At 50.9% G+C, this 22,816-nt stretch overlaps 3 protein-coding genes across 3 annotated transcripts; all 3 read left to right on the top strand.

The window, feature by feature from the left end:
• The first annotated feature begins 313 nt into the window (after positions 1-313).
• On the top strand, positions 314-5,559 carry LOC113146565. Its single transcript, XM_026334324.1, is given in 8 exon segments — positions 314-392; positions 1,041-1,297; positions 1,524-1,572; positions 1,720-2,196; positions 2,728-2,840; positions 3,613-3,744; positions 4,489-4,863; positions 5,278-5,559. Coding segments are annotated over 8 exon segments (1,764 nt in total).
• A 3,786-nt stretch (positions 5,560-9,345) lies between these two features.
• Positions 9,346-20,415, top strand: LOC34621266. Its single transcript, XM_026334321.1, has 14 exons — positions 9,346-9,670; positions 9,850-10,236; positions 10,364-10,768; positions 10,997-11,228; positions 11,438-12,419; positions 12,560-13,307; positions 13,440-13,551; positions 13,991-15,029; positions 15,277-15,778; positions 15,963-17,583; positions 17,801-17,873; positions 18,268-19,071; positions 19,501-20,099; positions 20,325-20,415. Exons 1-14 carry the CDS (start codon positions 9,346-9,348, stop codon positions 20,413-20,415), a joined length of 7,920 nt encoding a protein of 2,639 aa, XP_026190106.1.
• Positions 20,416-20,863: 448 nt separating this feature from the next.
• Positions 20,864-22,768, top strand: LOC34621265. Its single transcript, XM_022734486.2, has 3 exons — positions 20,864-20,907; positions 21,225-22,108; positions 22,617-22,768. Exons 1-3 carry the CDS (start codon positions 20,864-20,866, stop codon positions 22,766-22,768), a joined length of 1,080 nt encoding a protein of 359 aa, XP_022588139.2.
• The last annotated feature ends 48 nt before the right edge of the window (positions 22,769-22,816 follow it).

Here is a 22,816-nt window from a genome sequence, read left to right as displayed (position 1 = left end):
TCCGGCGTCACTAGCACTAATAAAGGGAATGCCACTTTGCATCGGTCCAGAGCCTGCATAAGGCACGAGACGCCGGCTATGTCGGAGTGCCTCGAGAGCACTGTGGCATAGGTCCCCTTTGAGGGTCTTATGCCTGAAGCCCCCGCGGGAGAAGATAAAATGACCATTTTCTATCCGGAAACTCCAACTCCACGGTGCTCTGGGGGGGTTATCAGCACGACAAACAGAGGCACTGTGAGTAGCTTCGTGGCCATGAATACCGAAACTGAAGTGCCGCAAAATTAGAAAACACTGAAGATCAAGAATACGGGGGATGAAACTTGCATTCGCTTCGCAGGCACCGCCAACTAGCGAGCCCTTGTATCGACGACTCCCAGAAGGGGGAACAGGGCGCGAACATACTTAGGAAGAAGGCAAAGAGGGGGCGCTATCACAAAGACAGGAGGAAAAATGCAGCAGAATACAATTAGTCGGTAACGCAGATCTGAAGCAGCAGCTGAAGCGCACAGAAGACTCTGCTCTGTAGCTCCCCCGGCGTCTGTTGGTCATTCCTTCGGTTGTGCGAGCTCTGCTTCAATACACGCAAATGGCGATAATCTAGCCTCCAGGTTCACTTGCTCCTCGCCACTCTGTACACTTGTTCCGATCACAATTAAAGGAAAAGAGGTCCATTTTAAAGGAGCAGATGTTCCTAGCAGTTTCCTCTTGTGGGTGGGTCATTGTACATCCGGCACAGCACCACGCTTACGCGCGCTAAGGCCGCTCTGCTCTGGTGGGGGGCCCCTCAATGCAGAGTCCGGGGCCCCTACAGTTTTGCAGCTATTACACTACTTCATCAGAGTGCTTGTTGCGCTTTCTTTCTTGAAACTTCGCTTGACACCCGCTGGCTTTTCTCTCTTCCGCAGCAGCAGCAGAAACGCTTGCAAGAGCACCTCCTGCCACACCAGCGGTGCGACTTACCCAGAAACCTCAACGTGCGGCTTAGAGGAACCGGCTATTCGCGCACAATAACTTGTCCTTTTGTTTTTGTCCATTTGGAGCTGCTCTGAGGCCCTCTGCGCCCGGCAAAACGCACATTAACTGGCGCTACCACCGAGCGACCCCTCCTGTCTCGTTTGGCGCTGTATGCACACACACACGCTGGTATTCTGCGGGATTAGATGCCTCCCACAGAGCGGAGTCCTTTTCTCCGCGTCATTCCAGAAGGCTTATTCCAGCATCAGCGGCTGCAGTAAGAATCACCTACACCGACGCATGCAACTGCAAGTCAACAGGTCCTTTAGGGAAATTTTTGACTGTAACAAGATACAGCAGGTGGACTTGGAAGCGCGACTAGCTGGCTAATTGGCGGCACTTGAAGCGGTAACAGCATTCCCAACAACTTCAACGGCAACCTTGTAGGCCAAGACAATAGCAAGCAACACCAGCAACCCTATGATGCGCAGGGGGGCAGTTTTGCTTGCGGCTCATTGCGGTCATGCTTCACGCAGTCCCTCGCGCTTTTCCAGGATCTCGTGTTGAAGATCGATAGTACAGGTTTTGCAATCATGGAGGATCACTTGAGCATTGCACGTTCTCCGCTGCAGCGGTACGTGCAGCAGCAAGAGCAACAACAGCAGCAGCAGCAGCACTACCAGCAGCTGGAGAGCACCAGCAGATGTAGCCTTGCAAGAGCCTCCGCAAGTGAGACTCATACGGATATCCAGAGGTCTCCCACAGCTCTGCATCGCAGTCATTCCGACAAGGGGGGCGTCTTGGCACGGAGGAGTGCATGGACCGCAAAAAGTTCCTCGACTATCCCGACAGCAGACACTGCACTCCAGTCAGCTCCAGCAGCACCCTGTGCAGATGCGCTGTACAGAAAAGAAGGCTCGGCGGAGGCAGACTCTGTGTCTGTCCTGCTATGCATGCTGCCCCCGGATGGGGTGTCATCGCACGGAGGGCTGCCGCGAGCAGGCAGCTCGAGAGTGTACCCCCAGGAGCCGCAGCATCAAGCGGCTGTGGAGGAAGATCGCGCGTATTCCTTCCCGCTCGCCGTTGGCGTGGGTAGCAGCCACACCACGTCCTCTCTAGAGCAGCCCTTGCTAGGAGGCTCGGGCAGTGAAACGCCAGACACGCGGCAGCCCCTTGCTGCCTGCACAAACGAATCCTCAGTCTCCTCCAGAGGCAGCGTTCGCGAGAGACTCCTGGCATGCCGTAAGTGGATCTTCGGCAGGGAGGCGGGGGCAGATAGCGAGTTCGCGCGTCTGCGATTTCCAGAGCGCAGCGGCTGGGTACTCCAGAACTCATTCGGAGGCCTCCCCTCCCGTGTAAACAGCAGCTCGTTGCCTTCGAGAGTGTTCGGGGAGGGAAGTCAAGACAGACGGGAAGGGCGGCTGCCTTCTCTTTCTGTCCTCGGCTCGATCCCGCAAAGGCCCCGCAAGTTCGGCGTGGTGGAGATTTCCGGCGGTTCCTGCCACCGCCGCGATGTACAGACACCCGAGCTGCTCAGAATGGTGCACCTGCACAACAAGAAGGGAGAGCTGCTAGACACACGCGTGGGGGCGCTCAAGCTCAGAGACCTTCGGCAGGTGGTCTCCTCCTCGGGGGATGGCCGTCCTAGCATCGAAGTTCGAAGGAATTGCATACTCGTCAACATGCCGACCATCCGCTGCATCATCCTCTACCAACGCATTCTCCTACTCCCACCGAACAAACCCTTCCCACGCGTGGGGGCTTCCGCTGTAGGGGGACCAAGCAACGCGCTCATCACCAACTCTAGGGTGTCTAGAACCGCACGCAGCTTCCAACTGTCAGAAGCAGCCACGGGGGACGATGTAAGCTCTTCGGATCAACAGCCTGTAAAAATTCGTCTCGAACCTGCACTGGAAAAAATGCTGGCATTCGCACAACATACATGCATACATACATATACATACACAACCAGCACTCGTGGTACTGCTACCAGGCTTTGTCTGTGGCCAGCTTCCAGGGGGGAGGGCCACGCTGCTGTCGTGTAGTTTAGGACTGACACACATTAGGATGTGCGCCTTTTTGCATTGCTATGTAAGAATTTCCATATCTGTGTGTGTGTGTGTATATGTGCATGTGTGTGCATATCTGCATATGTGTGCGTCTGTGCATCTGTGTGTGTCTGTCAGCATTTCTGTGGGTTTGTATACGGGCATCTGAAAATCTATATGGGTATTTCCTCTGCCTCTCTGTGTATGCCTGTTTAGCGCTGGCTGGATGTACGTTCATACATCTGGCTGCCTGTAGATATCTGGCTGTGTGGCTGTACATTTATTTCTGTAATTCTGTATGTCTACAGACAGATTTACCCGTGCCATATGTCTGTGTATACGTATTTTCAGATCTTATTTACCTCTGTGTGCCCGTTTGGCTCTCTAAATGTATGTATGCATGTCTGACTATACATATTTGTAGGTCAATCCCCCTCTCAGCATGTCCGTACATCTCGGTACAGCTGTGCTTGAGTTTGTGTGTATCGTTGTCCATGTGTCCAAGTCTGCATAGCTGTAAGAATATGGATATATATATGTATATGTATATGTATATATATATATGTATATATATATATATACGTCTCCCTATCTCTGTTGGTCTGTGTAGGATGGCTCTAGTGCCGCCGAAGAAGCGGGAGATCAGCAGTACGACATGTTGGTCTCTAAATTGGTGCACTTGAGCGAACTTAAGAGATCAGGTCCTGCAGAATTCGCTGCGCTTGAGGCTCTTCTTGTTCATGTAAGGCGCTTACATATACTGCCACGTTCTGTATGCTTTTATTGCTTTTCCCGCTAGGGTCCATGCCGATAGTCCAGAGTGTACGGTATGCCTGTCTTTCTCTGCACTGCTCTACCGCCTGTGCTCTAACACGCATTCGCGCATGCAGCCGGCCCTTCTGCAACCCCTACACTGTGCGACCCTCTTCGCATGTAGGCATCTTTGTGCGTCTCGGGGTCCCCTCCTGTGTCTACGCTTGCAATTTTCCTTTCGGACGCCTTCTCTGCCCGCCTTTTTGCGCCTTGCGAGCACATGTTGGATGCTTTTGTGGTACCCGCCGCTTTGTCTGGCATTATCGGAATTGTTTTTCTCTTAATTTGCGCTTTTGTCTTGATTCCTTTCGATGCCTTTCTCGGCCGCGGCTCTGTTTTCAAATCTCCCTCGTACACCAGACCGCATGCTCCTATGCTCCGACTGCATGGACGCCTGTCTTTTCGCCAGTGCGAAGGCCTTTCTACGGCTGTATCTGAGAAACGCCTCCTGCTGCGGTGTTCGTGGCCTCTTCCTTGCAGCTGCGTGGTTGCCTTTTGTAGTGTTTTAAGCGTGTAGAACCTCCTTCTCTGGGGTGCTCTGCACGCCAGCCACCCGAGATGAATCCTCTCTCCCGCTCCTCTCAAGCAGCTTTTTGCGATGTTGCAGGCTGCTCTCGCATATATTCTCTTATCTGCTGTATCTATCGCTCTCCGCTGTCCACCCTGTCCCTAGTCGTGCCTCCCGATTGGCCTGTTCCCTGCTTGCTTGCTTGCCTAGGCGTGCGACTCCCTGATTGCGGATCTGACTCCACTCAAGGACGCGGCGGACTGCGTGTTGCACTATTTCCACGAGCAACCAAGCAGCACTCGCCGCCTTCGGCAAGTCTCCGAGCTGAAACGCCGGCTGTGCAGCACGAAGGAGAGGGCCTGTGGGGTTCAGCGAGCTATCAGGGAACTCCTTAATGAGGAAGAAGACCTCTCAAGACTCGAACTCAGCAGGTTCTGGGGCTGCGACGAGCTATGGGATGCGCCTCCCAAGACCGCGAATGCAGAAGACGCGGAAATTTTATTGGAGTGCTATGAACAGGAAGTAGAAGCGATCTATCAAGTGAGACTTACCTGCAGACACGCTGTTGTCGCCGCGTTTGCCTGTGCCCAGCAGCGTGCGGAGTGTTTGCTTTTCCCCACGATTTTCGCGAACTGCTCTGCCGACCCAGCATTCCCATTCACCCTCTGCTCGCTCTGTATCTTCTGGTGGCTGTGTGACGGTACCCCCCTAGCACGCTCGCGCGCATCCTGTGCGGTTGCCTCGCCTTCCCCACGCTTTCCTGTGAGGCCCAGCCTTGCGCGAGACCTCCGTTGTGGCCCTTCTGCTTGTTGTGTGCCTCGTACGTGTGGGGGGGTGCACCGCGCCGAAGACACCCGCTTCAGTAGAAGGCACCCACAATAACCAGGTGCAAATGTGCAGTTGAGCCTTGTGCCAGAGAGCCCTTGGCAGGAAGTGCAGTGCTCTTGTCCGCAGGTGATTGTTCGGACGGAAGACGCTCTTGACGACGCACTGCAGCTGATGGAATTGCATCTAGCCTCGACGCGCAATGCGTTCCTAAAGACAGAGATCGCGTTGGACATTCTGTCGGTTTTTTTTGGGTTTGTTGCAGCTGTCGCAGGGCTCTTTGGTATGAACATTAGAAACGGATTAGAAGACAAAGAGGGCGTATTCTGGAGCAGTCTAGCTGCATCTACCTCCCTTTCTTTGGTTGTCCTTGGGGCTGTTTACCTTTGGTTTCGAAGGCAGAAACTATAAATATGTTTTTTTCTTCATGATACGGCAGCCACAGAAGAGGGACGCTGCAGACCCAACCGAAGCACCTGAAATTCTATCTACGTCTGCTAGAGAAGTTGCCACTGCGCAAGCCCCTAAATTTCTCCCTGGTGCTGCAGAAGAGCATTGTAGCTGTGCTGCTGCTGCAACTGCCGCAGCTCGGGCTGCTGCAATGCTGCAGCAGCTCTTGCGTGCTGTCGGTACACTAGTGTGAGGATGGCTAACACGGCGTTACCAGTGCAGCAGCGTGCGCCTGCTTGCAGAAGTCCCAGTTTTACAGTCGATTTTTCTTTAGTCCCGAGAATACTGCGCCGTACGATCGAGGATGTAGATATATAGAGTCTGAGGTTACCAAGGCCTACACAAGGCTTTTTAAAGTGTCACTAGCCCACAGTAGCAGGGTATTAGAGTCTCTATAAATTAGACAGCTTAATATTTCATGCCTCCCCAAATTGCACGAATACTTAACTCCCTTGCTTCATCTGGCCTCTGGCGTGTCTGCGACTTGATGCCAAGAAATAACGTTTGATACACGCACTGAATAGGTTTAGAATTAGCACATGTGCATTTGTTGAGCACATTTTTGGTTTTGCATCAAAGAGTCTTATGGCCTGCTCTCGGTTTTGCAGCTGTGAGTCATGAAGTTGCTGTGTTTGTTCCCCTTTATTCCGCCGCCGTACATTTCATCGTCTGCGGCTGGTAGCTAAAGGATAGGCATTATGATGGAGGGCTTGGGTTTCAGGGCTTCAGGCTTAAATTTGAGCATTGCAGCAACCTATGCGTCACTCACAGGCTTGCGAGCCGCGGCACTGGGGTGCGGAGTCGTGGAAAAGGAGTTTGTGCATAATGCCCGAATCATGAATTTCCTTCTGAATTTACAAATAGACAAGGACTTTAAGAAAGGATGGACGAGTGTGGAAAGAAGCAGCTAATACGCGAAGCAAAGTGATCTAAAAGCTGCCAGAGAGACTCGGCGTGAGACAAGGCTACCGCCGGGAGGGTTCATGTCCTCTGTTTGCCTTGTACCTCGTTTGCATGCCTAACATTTCATAACGATATTCAAGGGAAACACGGAGCTTGGTGTGAGCAAAAGGAGATAGAGGCAGTCTCGATTTTGTGGAAGTCTACCTGCAGGACCACTGGCGCAGAAACAGGCTCTATAGCTGACGCTACTACTTCAGCCGGTTTAGGCCATTTGCGCTGCTTCTTGGAGATGAAATACTTCTTAACTGCTTTTGATGCTGCAAACTGTGTAAACAAGTGGCTAGATCGCGGCCTCCGTCATTCTGATATACAGTCTCTACGGAATATCGAAGGTCTCCTCTTCAGGTGTTGGAAGCCCTCAGTCTGAGCCGAAGTTCCTTCGAATGGTCACCGTCAAGTCTCTTAATTTCGCTATGCAAGCCTGTTGCCTGGAAAGATAGGCCAGGGCAAAAAGCATCACAACATGAGGGGCTCCGTCATCATCGAGAAGCAGCAGCTACACAGAAACGTGCGACCTCTCGGGGTGTCCATACACCAGACGCACAAAAGTCCACCATGTGGCATTGTCTGAGGGCTGCAGCCGCTGCTGGCGCAGTCCTACTGGTCACAGTGAGCCTGACCAACTATCGTTTGTCTAAGGATGAATATTAAGTCCGCACCATGAGCACAATTGCAAGCAACAAAAGCATATCTGGAGCTGTTGCGCTCCGCCTTTTGTCCTGCTTGTGCCTCAGCTGGATGCAAACGTAGGAGACAGTGCACCGGACATTTTCGGATCACCTAGCCACTTCCACGATCCACCGGGTGCGTCATCATGCAAAAGCAACTCTGCAACTACAGCGACAAAGTCCTGCAGCGCACCGATGGCCCTCATGTATTTCCCTTTTATCTCATCTCTTTATTTGCTTCTATTTGAGTGTGCCATTCCTATGTATGAAGCTGATGAGGCGTAACTTGCCCCTTCTCCTTCTGATCCTTTTCAGACACTCTTCTCTTATTGCACGGTGCCTCCTCCCGCTGGCTAAGAAATTACTGCGAGACTCATCAAAAGCCTGCGATAAATGTGGGACTGACCGCTTGCTCTAAGAAGGGCCCTTCCAAGGCTCTTCCGTTGCAGCACTCCTCCTGTGATCCTCCCGGCAAGAAGCTGGAGAAGACGTGGGAAGGAGGCCTTGGAAGCTCTCGTGTAGGGAACGACGGCCCAGCTTCCCCTGATGCTAGTGACGCGATGCTGAAATTACTGAGAGATAGAACTGCTTCTGTCACCACGCCCACATATTCAGTGCACATTCAAACAAGAGAGACCCAAGCGCTCTCTGCCTATTTAAAGGGCGAGGACAAGAAAGAGGGTTCGCTGGAAGGAGCAGAGGTGGCCTTCGTGCAACAAGCCGTCGGTAAGCTCAGCTGAGAAAGCAGTTACCCCGGCAGCAGGCACTTTCACAGCCGTTGTAGGGTATGATGCAGTAGGTACATGGCAGATGATCGCCAATAACTGTGGCTCTACAAGGATTCCTATATTGGGAATGTTGCTGCACTAAATCACAGAACACAAAAGCAAGGGGAGAACGGAACAAGGGATCAAGGAGAGGGCATTGCAGAAATAGACAACGGGAAAACGGCAGGGATTACGAACGGGGAAGAGTTGGGGGAAGGGAGGAGGGGCAATAAGCAAAAGGTCTGTAAATGTGTTTTTGCCACAGTAAAAGTGTCTTCACTTGTTCTACCGTAGTTTCGAAAACAATTTTAATGTAGGTGTACGACTTTTGAATGAGTGGCTGTGTTGCTTCTAGTCGCTGGTCTAACACTTTTGTGCGTGAGTAACCGGGTGGCCTATTTTGCGTTATGCAGCCGACGATGGAGCATCTATAGACTCGTATACGACAAGCGCTGCTCAGATGTACCTGAATGAGCTGTGCGAATTCAAGAGCAAGAGCGAAGGCATGAAGTACACTGCTGCCCGATCGAGCAGTAGCGTCTTGCAGATGTACTGCTTCCTGAACGACGAAATTGATATTTATTCCAAGGCGAAAGTCTGTATAGATTCCTGTGGGAAGCCACTGATGTGTCATGGCGCCCTCACGACGGAGGTGCAGGACAACCTTGTCAACGATCCCGCATTTGCCCAGACACGAATTCTTGACTTTGACAGCACAAAAGTTTTAGCCGAATTCTGCCGTAAGCGGGCACACGTAGAGGTAGATAAATAGTTAGGCAAAAAGAAAGATGACAAAAGAGACACTGAGTGCATTTATTAGCAAGTCATATGTAGCTCTCCTAGTGTCGCTCACAACCGTCAAAGTTTGTGACATTGGCAATCAATACCGGCGGTTTCGTGTTTCCTCCCCTGTGCAGCCGTTTCGCCATGTGGCATGACCTTTAGAAGCTTCAGAGGGGAATCATGACAGGACCATCTCTTTAGCTTGCTCTATATCGTGTCCTTGATGTTTCTGTATTTATGCCCTCCTCAGACAATTCTCAATCACAAAAAGAATTGGACTCAATGTGTGAGGGTAATCAGAAGGCAGCACGCTGGGACGGACAAAACTGGCAATGCTACGACCGGAAGTCTCTTTTTTCTGCTGATCAGGAGGCACGTACCTGCGTGGACAACTGTGGAAATTTGGCTGTGTGCTACGGGCAGTCCACAGGCGGAAAGGGTACTGTCCTCCAGGGCGGGGAGGAAAAAATCCGGGACCTTGCAAAAACGTACTGCTGTATGTCGCCAGTAGTACCATAATCTTGCCTTTCGAGTTGTTGCTCAGGGCTGGCCCTTGCATCTGCAGTATGTGGCGTCCTCCACCGTATTGGCTGCCTGGAAGCCTCTTATTTGTTACTCACTTGGCTCGTGAGATGGCAGCTGTTGCACTGTCATGCTCTGTGGGAATCTGCTCAGCATGCGACGAGCGAATGGTAAATGGGCTCTATTACGGCTGCCAGACGCGCACTCGGTTGGGGAAGACCTGCCAGTCTTGGGCCTCTCAAGTTCCTCATAAGCATGAGCTGCTGCAATCGGAGGCGCACAACTACTGCAGGAACCCCGAAGGAGAGTCGTATATATGGTGCTTTACAACAGACCCTACAATGCGCTTCGATACCTGTGAACCGTTGGGTACGTCAAAAACTCATACGACGCTTTGGGGCTGCTGGGGGTGGATGGGCGTATTTCCGCACTTGTATAGAATACTGGGAGACTTCTATGAACTAAACGCTGCAGCTCTGTGAGGGGTGTTAGGGCGATTACGTTAAAAGGGTATACTGCCTTTGAATTTTGCTGCAAATGTCGTTCAGGAGTTACCCAGCAGTATATACAGCCGGAGTCGACTTTCTCTGTGGAGTATTACTCGTCAGGAGCTTCTCCCTATAAGTCCCTGAGGTTTTTCGAGGGAGCGACAGAAATGTCTCTTTGTGGTTCTTCTGATTTGACCCTTTCCCTCGGAGTGGAACTGCCCGCTGATCCTCGCGGGGCATTCGTAGAAATACCGGAATCTCTGTTCGAGGATGGGGACAGCCAAAAGCTTGTCTGGTCTGGTTTTAAGCTTTCGTTTGGTCAGACTGGTAGCCTTTTAGCCTGCATTTGCGACTTTGAATTCGCTGGCGCATATACAATACACCCGAACGGCTCGTGTACCGATGTTTCGGACTATAACGTGCACGGAGGACTTCTGCGGATTGGCGGTGCGCTGAACCCCAAACCCTATTCTGTTTTCTCCAGTTTGCCATTTACATGCTTGAAAATCAGGGCTCGAATATGTTGGGATGTGTGCTTACCTACTGTCAAAGCGCATTCTAATATGCTGCTCAGGGCCAATACCTTCAGAAGGGCTTGCTCCACTAAGTTATACGGCCTCGAAACCGTTCTCGTTGGAGGTGTCTGGCTTGCAGCTTAGGAAGGGGGATAGGGTTGACATCGCACGAGATACAGGGAGCAGCTCTTGCTTCTTGCGTTCTCTGGGAAGAACTTTGAGCGTTGCTCGGGGTTTCGGAGGGCAAATTAGCACCTCATACCAACTAGCCGCCGCATGGCTCGAGCAAGCCTTTAATATGGAAGCCACTGTCACTTTTAAGAGTATTGAAACGAAAGGACCCTACGACCTTGCAAGCACTGAGCCGATCACTGTCTCTAGTATTGACGAATACGTCATCTGCTGGACAGGAGAAGAAACAGACGGGCATGCCGTTGGACGAATTGGCAAATTTAACACCACAGGTGCCGACAACAGTACACACACAAGTCTGCACGCCTAAACCCAACAGTGCCTGTTGCTTCTTATATGGCTCTAGCGCTCAGTGCTTAGTGTTTTGGGAAGGGGTTACAGGCTTTGAATATGTATAATTCGTGGACTTTACGGTTTGGCGTTGGCATTGGCAATGCTAGGCTAGCGGGTTCACAGCTAAGGGGAATCCCTTCCATCCCTTCCCTGTTTGGTGTTGTCAGGTTTTGATGCTTCGACGAGACACGTGGCTACCTACGCACCTTCTTCCTCTGGCGCCAACACCACCTTGTTTTCTCTGTATGTTCGCTACGCCGGCTCTCAATTGAACTACGATTCAGTTTTCTTTACCCTCAGAGAAGCTTCAGCTTCACGCTGTGAAGGCGTGGAGCTCGCACAGTCTTCACAAGTCTCTTCATTCACGTCATCAAAGAACTCTGAGGTCGTCCGGGGGAGGTGCGTTCCCTCCCAGCAATGCGTACCGTCTTTCCACCATAAACCGTCGTGCTTATGTAGTGGAGATGTAGCGATTATGTCTCATGTTTACTCCTGATAACTGGTATTTCCCTGTGCATCCTGCTGGGAGGTTTGTGCGTGTAGGCGCGATGAGTATGGCCAGTGCCTGCATGTGTTTGCATATATGTGTGCCTTTGTGTTGTGAATAGTGGCTTGCTTCTGAGGCCAACCGCCGTTGGGAAACTAACGACCGGGACACCTTTGCATCTTTGTATCAACAATAGAAAGGAGACGGTATTTGCAGGCTTTGCTATTGTCGAGGAGTTCGGGTTGTTCGAAACCTGGCAGGTTTCTGGTGAGGGCACCCCTCAAGGTGTCCCTCTTAGCACCCATGAGGTTATACTTGAACCTTTCAGCCCCTTGGGACTCCATTGGCTTCAAAGTGACACGACGGGGTTTATTTCAGGGGCAGAGGATTTTTATACGGCAGGAGAGTTCACGAAAACCATTTCGTTCGCTGTATTTGAGGACGGGGTTGTAATCTACTCGTGGACCTACGAAGACGTTGCCCCCGTGCATGTTGCAACTATAAAGAGGAGCGGGTGGAGGGCCCTCACGATGGACATCACGTTTGACAGATGCATTCTGTATGCAGCAGAGGGTGGGAAGCGACCAGCTATCAATAAGTTTGACGCCAGCGACCCGAGAAAACTGGCCAGCGTCAGTCCTTTAGCAACTTCCTCTGTCTCACTGCAGTCCCCTTGCTGCCTAGTCACAGTGTACGAGGATGAAGAAAAGCAATCCAATCCTTCTGTTGTATTTCTAGACAAAGGCTTGGGGATGTTCGTCTGGCTTAATCCCTCTCTTGGGCTTGTGGAGTCACGAGACAACTGGAGCGGTCTCAGGAGACCCTTGCAATATCCTTGTAGCTTGGCATGTATTCCTCGTGGCACAGTTACGTCATCGCACTCTTCCGACGAACCGGAAAGCAAACAAAGAGGAGTTTATGACTGCTTCATTGCGGATCGAGATGCAGACAGAGTTGTGCAGATAGAGCTCGATGCTGTCAAGCAAGGAACCGTTTTGGTGCGCGAATTTGCATCAGTAGGGACAGCAGGCGACAGGCTATCAAGACCCCTAAATGTGGTAGCCTTCAACTACAACGGCGAGACTCTCCTCTTTGTTGTGCAGGTGCGTTACGCGTGCTCCTCGATATTTGTTCTTTAGGGTTACGCTTTTGGTGTTGTGACCTTTATTCGGAGCTTTGGCCTTCGGGCTTCTAACCCTCTGGCAATTCTGTGCGCTTTCACTAAGTGGCTCTGCTTCTGCAGGAGGGCCGGCAATCGATTGATCTTTTGGTGCCGAAGAATGACGGTACCACAGACTACTACAGTACAATGGAGGAGCAGTCTGTGGGTCAGGGGATTCCCTCGCTACCCGCCGTGGTAGAGGTCGGTGAGAAGGGATCAGGGCTCGACTTTGCACGGATGGTTCTTTACAGGACATCTCTCACCAGTGTTGCCATGCAAACACTCTCATTAGATGCCACAGCTGTTGCCCAACCTTTCACATACGGTCATGCAGACTGGTATACAGTGGGAGATGAGGATATACTGGAGCCCATTATGGCGGGGCGGACCTCAGTGGGAGCGTTCAAGTCGTTTAATCTTAATCCAAATGTCTCAAACTTCGCGTATGTCAGCACGATTGCGGATGTGGCCGAAACGAAGGGAACCCTCACTCTCCGGATCGCCCCCTTTACCGATTCTACTCTGGAGATCAGTGTAATAGGCAAGGGTGTAGTAAATGAAGTGACCAGCACCTTCTCTATTAACATCGCATGCAAAAACGGCCATTTCATGAAGCAAGGCATGTGTGCAAAGTGCCCAGTTGGCACGTACAACAGTTTGTTGTTGGTGAAACAGTCTCCAACCGAAAGATGGGGTTCCTGCAAGCCATGTTCAAATCTTACATCCACTGTTTCCGAAGGCTCGACATCAGAGGAACAGTGTATCTGTGCTAAAGGGTATTACCTCGATGAGACGCAACCTGATAAGGGATGCACCCCTTGCCCGCCAGGTGAGATGCCCTGCTGACATGGTTGCAGCGCTGCAGAGGGCCATCTAGATGTCTGCACTTCAATTATTGGAGGTGTGCGTGGCGTTTGCATGCTGACGCTCTTCGTTGCGCTTTGACACTTTCGGCGAATAGGCACATGGAAAGACATTGTGTCAGACACTGGCTGTGTTGGCATTGAATGCCCATCGAACTCCTCCTCGAGCGTCACGGGGGCGAAGTCATCGGAGGACCGTAGGTGCTCCTGGTACGTTGCTGTTGGGTTCTTCTTGCGGTGGTGCCCTCCTTTTGATCCACAGTTGCGTACTTTCCTAACATTGTATCTTCCTATTCTCTGTGAAGAGGCCTTAAATGTGTTGTGAGTCTTCCGCGGAGCCACCGAGACCCATTATCCCATATCTCCTCTGGGGCCGCCAGTGGAGAGTACACCGCCTTTTTGTACAATATGAATAGCATATTATGAATCTTAGGACTTCTTCACTCATGTATTACGAGGGCATATTATGCCGAAGTAGTCCTAGCTACTATATCAGACTGGCAGCATCAACGGAAGTTTCTTTTCGTGTGCTGTGAGACGTAGACACATGAACAAACTCGTGAATCCAACTTGCGCATGAACAAGCATATCCCACTATTATTTGCTTCCGTTTTCATGCCTTTGCTTTCCATCCGTTTGCGGGTTGCAGCAATGCTGGATACGTCTATGATAAGGATTTAGACTCATGCATCCTCTCCACAGCAGGGAGGTATTCTCCTGGAGGATACAAGGCAACGGGTTTCCCCTGCCCATACAACACAACAACCATGCCCGACCCTTCGAGTCCTCTGACTTCCCTTCAAGATTGCTTCTGTACAGCGGGGTATGAGCCAGCAGATTCTGCGAAGCTCGCTGACAGTTCCACCGTGGAGTACGACTTTAGAGAGTGGCTAAGGAGCAACCCAGAGTACTCTGGCATTGCAGATAGCCAAGTATGCGTCCCCTGTGGACGGACACGGTACAAGGAGACCGTCTCCGCGGAGGCATGTTTGCCCTGCCCCACGTCTTCATATTCAAGTAGCTATGCTCCTAAAGCAAGGAAAGACTGCAATCTGTGCCTCCCTGGCTTTTATGAGACCGCCTATGAGGGCATTCCTTGTGGCCAGTGTACATTGGGCTCCTTCTGTGTCGGAAGTGAGCCTGAAATCCCCTCTCTCAAACCCTACGCTGGACTCAAGCAGTCATGCCCCCTCAACGCCGACACCGTCGAGAGTAACGAGAAGAATACGCACCCTTTCAGTTGCTTGTACGTAGAGAGGACCTATCTCGATTTATGTACACATGCCAGCTGGGTAGAAGGAAAGGTGGCTTTCTGCATATTCGCCGTGCTAACAAGCCTGTCTGCATTTAAAGTAACTCCATTAGGCGTCGAAACCTTGTGTCTTTTAAAAGGGGATCTGTACTGCTGTTACTTGCACTGCTTATTTCGCAGGTGCCAGCCTGGCTACGAGCCTGTTTCTGTAGAATTGAGCGAAGGAGCACTAAGTTGTGCCGCTGTTCCAAAAGGATCATTCAAGGACACACATTCGAACACTTCAGCTGAGGAATGCCCGTGGGGTGCTGAATCCGAATCCGCTGGAGCGAACTCTATGCTGCTGTGTGTGTGCCGCCCTGGAGAGTACAAAAATCTAGAGACTAGCCAATGTACCGTAAGCGCATCCCCTAGTGGCCAGCCTCTACGATCACAAGTGGGATTCATTACTTTCGTGATCAGAAGAGTGATCTATTATCTTTGCTGCTTGTTTGGGTCTCTCTTTGAGCCATATGGACATGATCCTCCTTTTGCAATGATAGCGGAGGGGACAAAGATTTCACTGTAGCTACACACCCCATGTGTCTCTTTGCAGATGTAAACTAACAAATTTCTTTTCATGCAATCACCTTGTTGTACCGACGTCAAAAGTCGATGTACTGCTGAGGTCTTTTTTTTCGCAGCCGTGCCCGATGGGCTATTACTGCCCCGGAGGACATAGTGCAGAAACAGAGGAAGATCAGCCCCAGGTGGCATGCCCCCCCCAAATGACCACCACCAGTGAGCGCGCCACTTCGTCGGCTGATTGCGTGTGCGAAAAAGGTTTCTACCGACCCACTTCCAGTGCAACAGAGGAGTACAAAAGTTGCGTACTGTGCCCAGTAAATACCTACAATGACACTATAGGCAACTCATATTGCCGCGCTTGTAACGATAATTCCGGCACCGGCTCAGTAGGAGCCACCTCTGCCTCACAGTGTCTGTGCAAGGAAGGTTACTACTTCAGTGATCAACTCAAGCAGTGCACAGCGTGTAGGGACCCCTATAAATACTGCCCAGGAGGCAGCGTCGCCTGTACCGATGAACCATCATGCGTGGCTGGCTTCATGCCAGCTCCCCCTGTCCCGTGCCCCCAAAATACACGTATAACCGCCGGCTTCGACACACCCAGTAGCCAGAACGATTGTAAGCCGCATCTTCACTCTTTCACCTACCCATGTCTTTTTCGATTAATTAGCTGGGCTTCTGTACCTCCGTAGGGATGCCAGAAATCGCAATCAGCAGTGCCTCACAGACAGCAAACACGCACGTTCGAGAATAAGCGCCTTAACGGGGTAGCCGAGTGGTGTGATCTGTTGCTCCTTTTCAGGCTTGTGCGACCGCGGCTTTGCGTTCCGCGGGTATGACGAAGATGGCAACAAGACCTGCGAGCCATGTCCCTCGGGCTCTTATAAGAGCTCTGTTTATGATTCCAATTGTAACGGCCTGTGTGGTAGTCACTCAACAAGCTTTCCGGGAATGCAGCAACAGGACCAGTGTTTCTGTGAGTCGGGGACTTATTACGCAGAAGGCGGCTGCCATGCCTGCCCTGTTGGTGCTGTCTGCTTGGGAGGCCTCACGAAGGAGGCTCAGGAAAGAGTATTAGCGGACGCGACTACAGCTGTGGTCAGCACTGCGGACCATATCAAGCCATTCCCTACCGCTGGATATTTCCTGCATATGATTAATGAACAGCTTGAGAGTCCAGACGACTGGTTCTTCATCAAGTGCCCCGTTGTTAGTGCTTGTCTTGAGAATGGAGAGTGCTCCGAGACAATGGATAATTACCTTTGCAGCGAATGCAAGGAAGGTTTCACGAGTACTTTTGAGCCTGGGGAGGTCTGCACAAAGTGCCCGTCAATGGGCCTCAATATCGCGCTGTGCACTGGCTATTATGTCGGTTTGCTGCTGTTCAATATTGGTATGGCCTACATGAACGTGGCTGCAGGATTCAACAGACGGTCTATTCATTCCATTGTTATCAAAATCGCGTCTAACTTCCTTACGTGCATGTCCGTAATTTCGATGGTCGACTTTGAGCTCATTGAGCTGCCCAACTGGTTCTACCAGGTTCAGACCAACATGCTGGCGCAAATCTCATCTTCGGAAAAGACGCATTGGGTTGCAGTGGACTGCTTTTTGCGGGAAGGCTTGCAGCTGTCGTATAGCGATTCCTTTTTCTTTACCATGCTCTTCTACGCTCTCCTGCCCATCGTGCTGCCCATTATCGCCACCCTCATAATGTTTCTCATCGTCGACAGAGCCAAGCACTACTACCGTCACTCGACGCAACGGAAGTTGGGGGTGCTGCAGCAAACCATTCGTTTTGACATGATGGCTTTGGCAGAGCAATTGAGGGATAAGCTAGAGGAAGACAGGCTTTTTATGATGTTCAGATACGTACCCTTACCTGGGGAGTCCATGTGGCGTCGCATATACAAGTTCTTCGAGGACATGACGCCGATATATGTCACAGTACTGTTCTTCATCTACACTTCGACAACCAGACGAATGCTGAGTCTACTTGAGTGCACTTCCATCAACTTTGGAGATGTACACGGGAGCGTATCCTTCCTTACTGCAGTTATGAACGTCCAATGCACGGTCCACCCCAGCAAGGAATACTTCACGTTCTTCCTTTTGGGGATCACAGGCCTTGTTTTCTGGAGCATTGGTGTTCCCCTCGGGGCCTTCCTCGTACTCTATGTCAACCGCAAGAATTTAAACAGCAGGGAGAACCGCCTGAAGTACGGCTTTTTACACAACGGATTTGTTTCAAAGTACTGGTACTGGGAAACAGTTGTATTTGCCCGGAAGCTTTGCGTCCTCATAGTTTCCTCCGTCGTTTTGGTATCCAATTCAAGTGCTTCAGCCGCCACAATTACCGTATCCACGGCCATTGCTATTGCCTTCAATGTTTTGCACTTGCGCTGCCAACCCTTTGACAAAAGGTAATCCGCCTACCAGTCCCATTAATTACTCTTGATGTGTATGTGCTTTTGACCCCATATTTCCAAGAAGGATGATACGCTATTGCTGTATTCCCTCTGGCCATGTCCTATCCCACTTTAGAGAATGCGGAGGCTTGGCCCCTCACCTTATTTTAGCATCACGACCTCACTTTAGGTCCTACTGTGTTTGAGGTCCCGGATCTGTTGCTCTCCGCAGGAGTTACTTGACGCTAGACAGATTGGAAAATCACAGTATGGCAGTGTGGACGATGGCTTCTTGCACAATGAGCGTGAGATTGTCTCCCTATATTCCCCTTACGTCACATGCATAGCCAGTTTTCGTCCTTCTGAGCGATATTGCACATCTTCCCTAGCAGACGTCCGGTCCTGTGGCCCTCTACTCGATGGGCTAAGGCCTCTGTACGGATATTTCTACCCTACGCGTACAATTCTGTTAGCTGTCGCGATATATACAAATAAGTAGGGAAAGGTAAGTGTGCTAGCACTTCCTAGTGGCCTCCTTGAGTGCTTGATGATCTCCGTTGAATTCAGTGGGCACTTCGATCGCGGTTCATCACATAATTGATTATCAAGGTTTGAAAAAAGAACTATCTTTCATTAGATATCGGTTTTAATTGATGGTGACGCTTTTGTGGGTGGCTATGGTTGTGTATATTTGTGCAGTTGATGCTTGGGGCCGAGTTCCAGGGAATGGTAAACGTTGTTTTGCTAGCTATTGCCATTTTACCTGTGCTGTCGTTCGCACTAGAGGTGGCGGTGAGTCTGATACTCGCCTACTTTGATAATGTGAGGGCCACGAAGAGCTTTTTCTGGGTTCCGGTTTTAGGGAGGGTCTTTAGGTTCTTTGCATACCTCTCGGAGAGGAGGAGAGCTAGAGAACCAGTGGTTGTGTTTGACGAGGTCGACCAGTCCATCCAGCTGGTGGCTGCAAAAAGGGTGGGGAGACTCTCAAGATTGTTCAGAGTGCGTAACAAGAGTATTAATTTCGAGGAACGCAGCTACTTCCTCAAGGTCATGGCGGAGGCTCTGGGTCTCGCTGTCGTGCACTTGCGACTAGACGTTATTCCTGGGTCCTTCTTGGAGTTTGCTCTTCGGCTAGGGCTTGCCTTCTCCAAAATAGAAGAAGACAATCAGAACACCAAGGCTTCTCTTCAGGCGCTGGCTGGAGGCGACTTGTCGAAGCTTTTAGATTGGACACAGCAGGAGGAAGCTAAAAAGGAACAACGCAGGGGCATTGCCAGGACTAAGAGTGTCACGGCCGTCCGCATGCACGATTACTACAGCGAGCTTGAAAAAAAGTTGGATGCAAATGAACATGAGAAGAGCAGTTTGAGTTCGTCTGAAGAAGAAGAGAAAAGGGAAAGGAACAGAGATCTTGAGGGAGGCGAATCACAATCCGAAGAATCAGAGAGTGAATCAGATAACGGAGATACAGAGAGAAGATTGCTCAGTAAGGACTGCTCTCAAGTGCACTGGAGTCTTCATTGGTTATGCATAGGCTTTCACTTGTGTTCTTGCTTGGAATTCAATACGGCTTCACCTTTTGGTTGTCTCACTTGATGCACTTCCTGCTTTTATTGAACTCCGGTTTCCCTTGCATATGTGACTGTGCTAATTTAATTAGAATTGCTGTTATGGGCTCTGCATCAGATCTTGTTCTTGGTCTACACTACAATGTCACATCAACCAGTCGTTGTAGGCGCTGCATTGATGTTTGCATGCATTGGCTTTTCCCGATCCGTTGTTCGCCATCGCTTAACCAGCCATACAAGGTTTGCAGCGTGTAGATGCAATGAATAAATCGTGTCATATGCCCGCGGTACGACAAGCTTCAAGCCTCGGGGGATCCCCCTTATTTGCTGTCCTGCCTCCACTGTTTTGTCTTGTTCAGACGAGCGCTTGTTGGAGTTAGGAAAGTTAGTATCACGAATGACCGAGGAGGAGCAAGCTGAAACAACGTATTTGTTCGACGAAAATCTTCTCAATTGTGGTATTGTTCTCTCCGAGCTGTATCTATCCCTGTTAAAGTTACAGCTCAAGTCACCCCAAGCTATTGCTAGCCAGTTCGAGGCTTTTAGGGATAAGAAGGGCATTGTAACGGAGGAGAGGGCATCCCAGCTACGAATGAAAAACAGAAAACTCAAAATATTCAGAGATTCCGCCACTTGCGTATTGAACAATCCCCCTGAGGACATCAAGGAAATCCTTCCCACACCAGAAGAGGCTGAAAGCGTCAAACAACAGCTGGAAGCTATTACCAAGAAGAATCGTTTCTTAACCCAACAACTAGAGAGCCTGCGTAGTAGCCCAGGAGATTTTCAGGCAGGTACAGATGAATACTTGCAATGGATTGATGCTGCGGAACGACAAGAAGGCGATACGTTTGAAGAGATACAGCGCATCGATAAATTGTTGGAACAGAAATCCACTGAGGAAGCATACGGATTCCAGGAGGGAGGAATCCTTGCCAGTTCCGGCAGCGACCTCTCAGACAAGTAAGAGATTTAGGGCTTTCCGCTGTTGACACTGCCTTCATTGTTGATTTCTTTTTGTCGTATTCGAGGCCCTTGCTGCTGTATGAGAATGTGCCCGTCAAACGGCTTGCACCCTCCTGGTTACATAATTTGATCTTCGCACATTTATGTAGCCCATGAAGTTTCAAATCCCAGATTTGGTCCATGTGAATTTCTGCCGCTCTCCTCTGTGTTTTTACCTTGTAGGGATGACAGCATAGAAAAGCCGCCGAAGAAGCTACTAGGGCAGCCTGTAAAGGTAGTGGCAGCCAACGCGGAGGACTGGATGGAAGGCTGACACTCACTCAGAGTGTCGCTTGCACTTCGTTGCATGCAATAGTTGCATCTTGGTGCATGCAAAGGTGCTGCACGTAGTGTTTGAGTACTCAGAGCAGATGTTGCAGCTGCTTCTTGCAGTTTATACCGCAAAAGCTGCTACACACGAAACCTTGCTAAAGTTCTTAAATGGTACCAAGGAAAAATAGGGGGGGCTGCTGTTTTAATGCGCCTTGTACATCCAGGGTATGGCCCGTTTCAAGCGAATCCATGACTCCTGTCATTTAATAAGTGTTAGACCACGAAAGAACTACAGTTTATATTTTTTTGACATCCTTCGACTCTACCATTAAATTCGGAACCCCAGCAAGGGTGTGGTACCTGAGCACCACTGATTTTACGCTTTATGGGGACGTGACCCCTTAGGAGACACACAGCTAGTGTTTCCAGGTCCTCTAATCACACTAAATATGGGACATCATTTAGACACAGGTACAGCGTGCATTTCGAAGAGGTATATTCATAGGCTAGTACGCTGTAGACCATGATTTGGGCCGTGGCAGTGTTTGCGTGGTGCCCAAGATATCTTTGGTCGGCTGAATTTCTCTATCCAGAGCTTAATAACAGCAGTATTTTGTTCCATAAAACAGTGTATGTTGGCCTCCATGAGGCGCACCTGCTTCCTCTCCCCTCCAAGTTCCGATCCTTCGTACTAACCCCCAGCTTCGATGAACTGAGGGTCCAAGGGCAGGCCCTCAGTCAAGGGAAATACGACCAACGCTTGCACGCTGTTCCCTGCTGTTTTTATTTCATTGGTTTTTATCCAATTAGGGAACATCGAGTATGCTGGTGTGCAGTTCTCCATGAACAGGGGCCCCCTTCCGCCGTAATGGGTGGTCCCCTATTATCTGGGGTTTCAGCTGGGCGTATTCTTCTGGGGGCCCTCCTTCTTGGCCTCTTATTTAGCATTGGTGTTTCGTCTAGTCTTGGACTTCGGCCAGTTTCTAAGAATGCAGGACCCTCGAGCAGGGGCCCCCCTGGCAATGTCACCCATGACCCCACTGCTGCGTATTTGCAGGGGTCTCGTGTAAAACTTGCTACCGGGGATGTTAGAGGCCCCTGGTTCTCTTTCTTCAGACATCATAGGACGGCTGCATCGGCCGGCATACACGCCACCAAGCTACCGGATTGTCAGCCCTCCCCTCTTCCCCGTGCACGCACTGGTGCCTTAGGAGCATCGCTGAGGACGCCTGCCCAGCGGGGGCAGGGAAGTGACTTTGTGGCTACTTCAGGAGCTAGCCAGTGCGAAACAAATCAAGTAGGTCACTCCAGGAGCAAGCAGCAGCGGCAGCGCGACGGCAACAAAAGCGATAGACCCAAGGACTGCATTCGTTTTGCCGGCAAGGTGATAGCGTGTCTACCAGGTGGCAAGTTCAAGGTGCAGCTAGACGCAGCATCAGCCGCAACTGCTGCAACAGCCTCAGGAGTCTCCACCGCGTTTGGGGAGGCCCTTGTCGCCCCCGAGGGCCTCCAGGGAAAAGTCCTTATGTGCAGCCTCAGCGGAAAACTTCGTATTCATCGAGTGTATGTGCATTTGCATGACTGTGTTGTCATAGAAACGCATCCTCTCTCCCCCCACGAGGCAAGGATTGTCTTTAGGGTCAAGGAAAATCCCACGGGTTACACAGGGAAAGAGCAAGACAAATGCTCCGGAGGCAGCATTTCTAATGGCCGGTGCACATTTTGAGGCATCGGAAACGTCTTAGAAAACTTGCGCCCTCTTCATAATTTCTGCAGTGTACGTAACGGTGAAGTGCTGTAACCTGTTTTTCGCACCCCCAGATCCTTTCTCTAAGAGCGCCACTCCCTGCAGTACAATCCTAGTTCCCTAAGCACTATTATGAACCCTCATGAACCTGTCATACCCTCAGACCAGAGAATGATGGTCAAATGACGTAAGTAACTCGGTGGTGCGCAGCGAAGAGAGGTGGCAACGCAGCTCTTCCTTGCTTGTGACAAAGCCACCCGACGTCACTTGTCACACCCGGGCCGTTGCCTCCTCTGCTCTTGGAGTTGCAGCGGCTTCGGAAGAAACTGCCCAGGCACAAAAACAAGAATTCGTTGCAGAACATCACGTGCCTGGGGGGGTGCTGCTACATGGAGATGCTCCGGGGGCAGATACAGGCTGAACGCACTCTCTTGTACTATTGGAAAGCATATCAGCCGAGGCGCCACTAGCAGATGCATCTACAGCGGGTGCTGCTGCAGCTGACGCCGGTACTGCCGGCGATGCACTAGCTCCAGGCAGTGCTAGAGATACGGGAGCTGCTGGTGCAGCAGCAGCAGGGGGCGTGGCCGCACTCGGAGGGGTTTGAACGCGGGTGGGAGCGACGGGCAAGGCTGACGTAGCTGCAGCCGGATTG

Source organism: Cyclospora cayetanensis, unplaced genomic scaffold (assembly GCF_002999335.1).
Source record: "Cyclospora cayetanensis isolate NF1_C8 unplaced genomic scaffold, CcayRef3 CcayRef3_contig_4, whole genome shotgun sequence".
NCBI lineage: Eukaryota > Apicomplexa > Conoidasida > Eucoccidiorida > Eimeriidae > Cyclospora > Cyclospora cayetanensis.
This window is presented reverse-complemented; position numbering and strand designations above follow the sequence as displayed.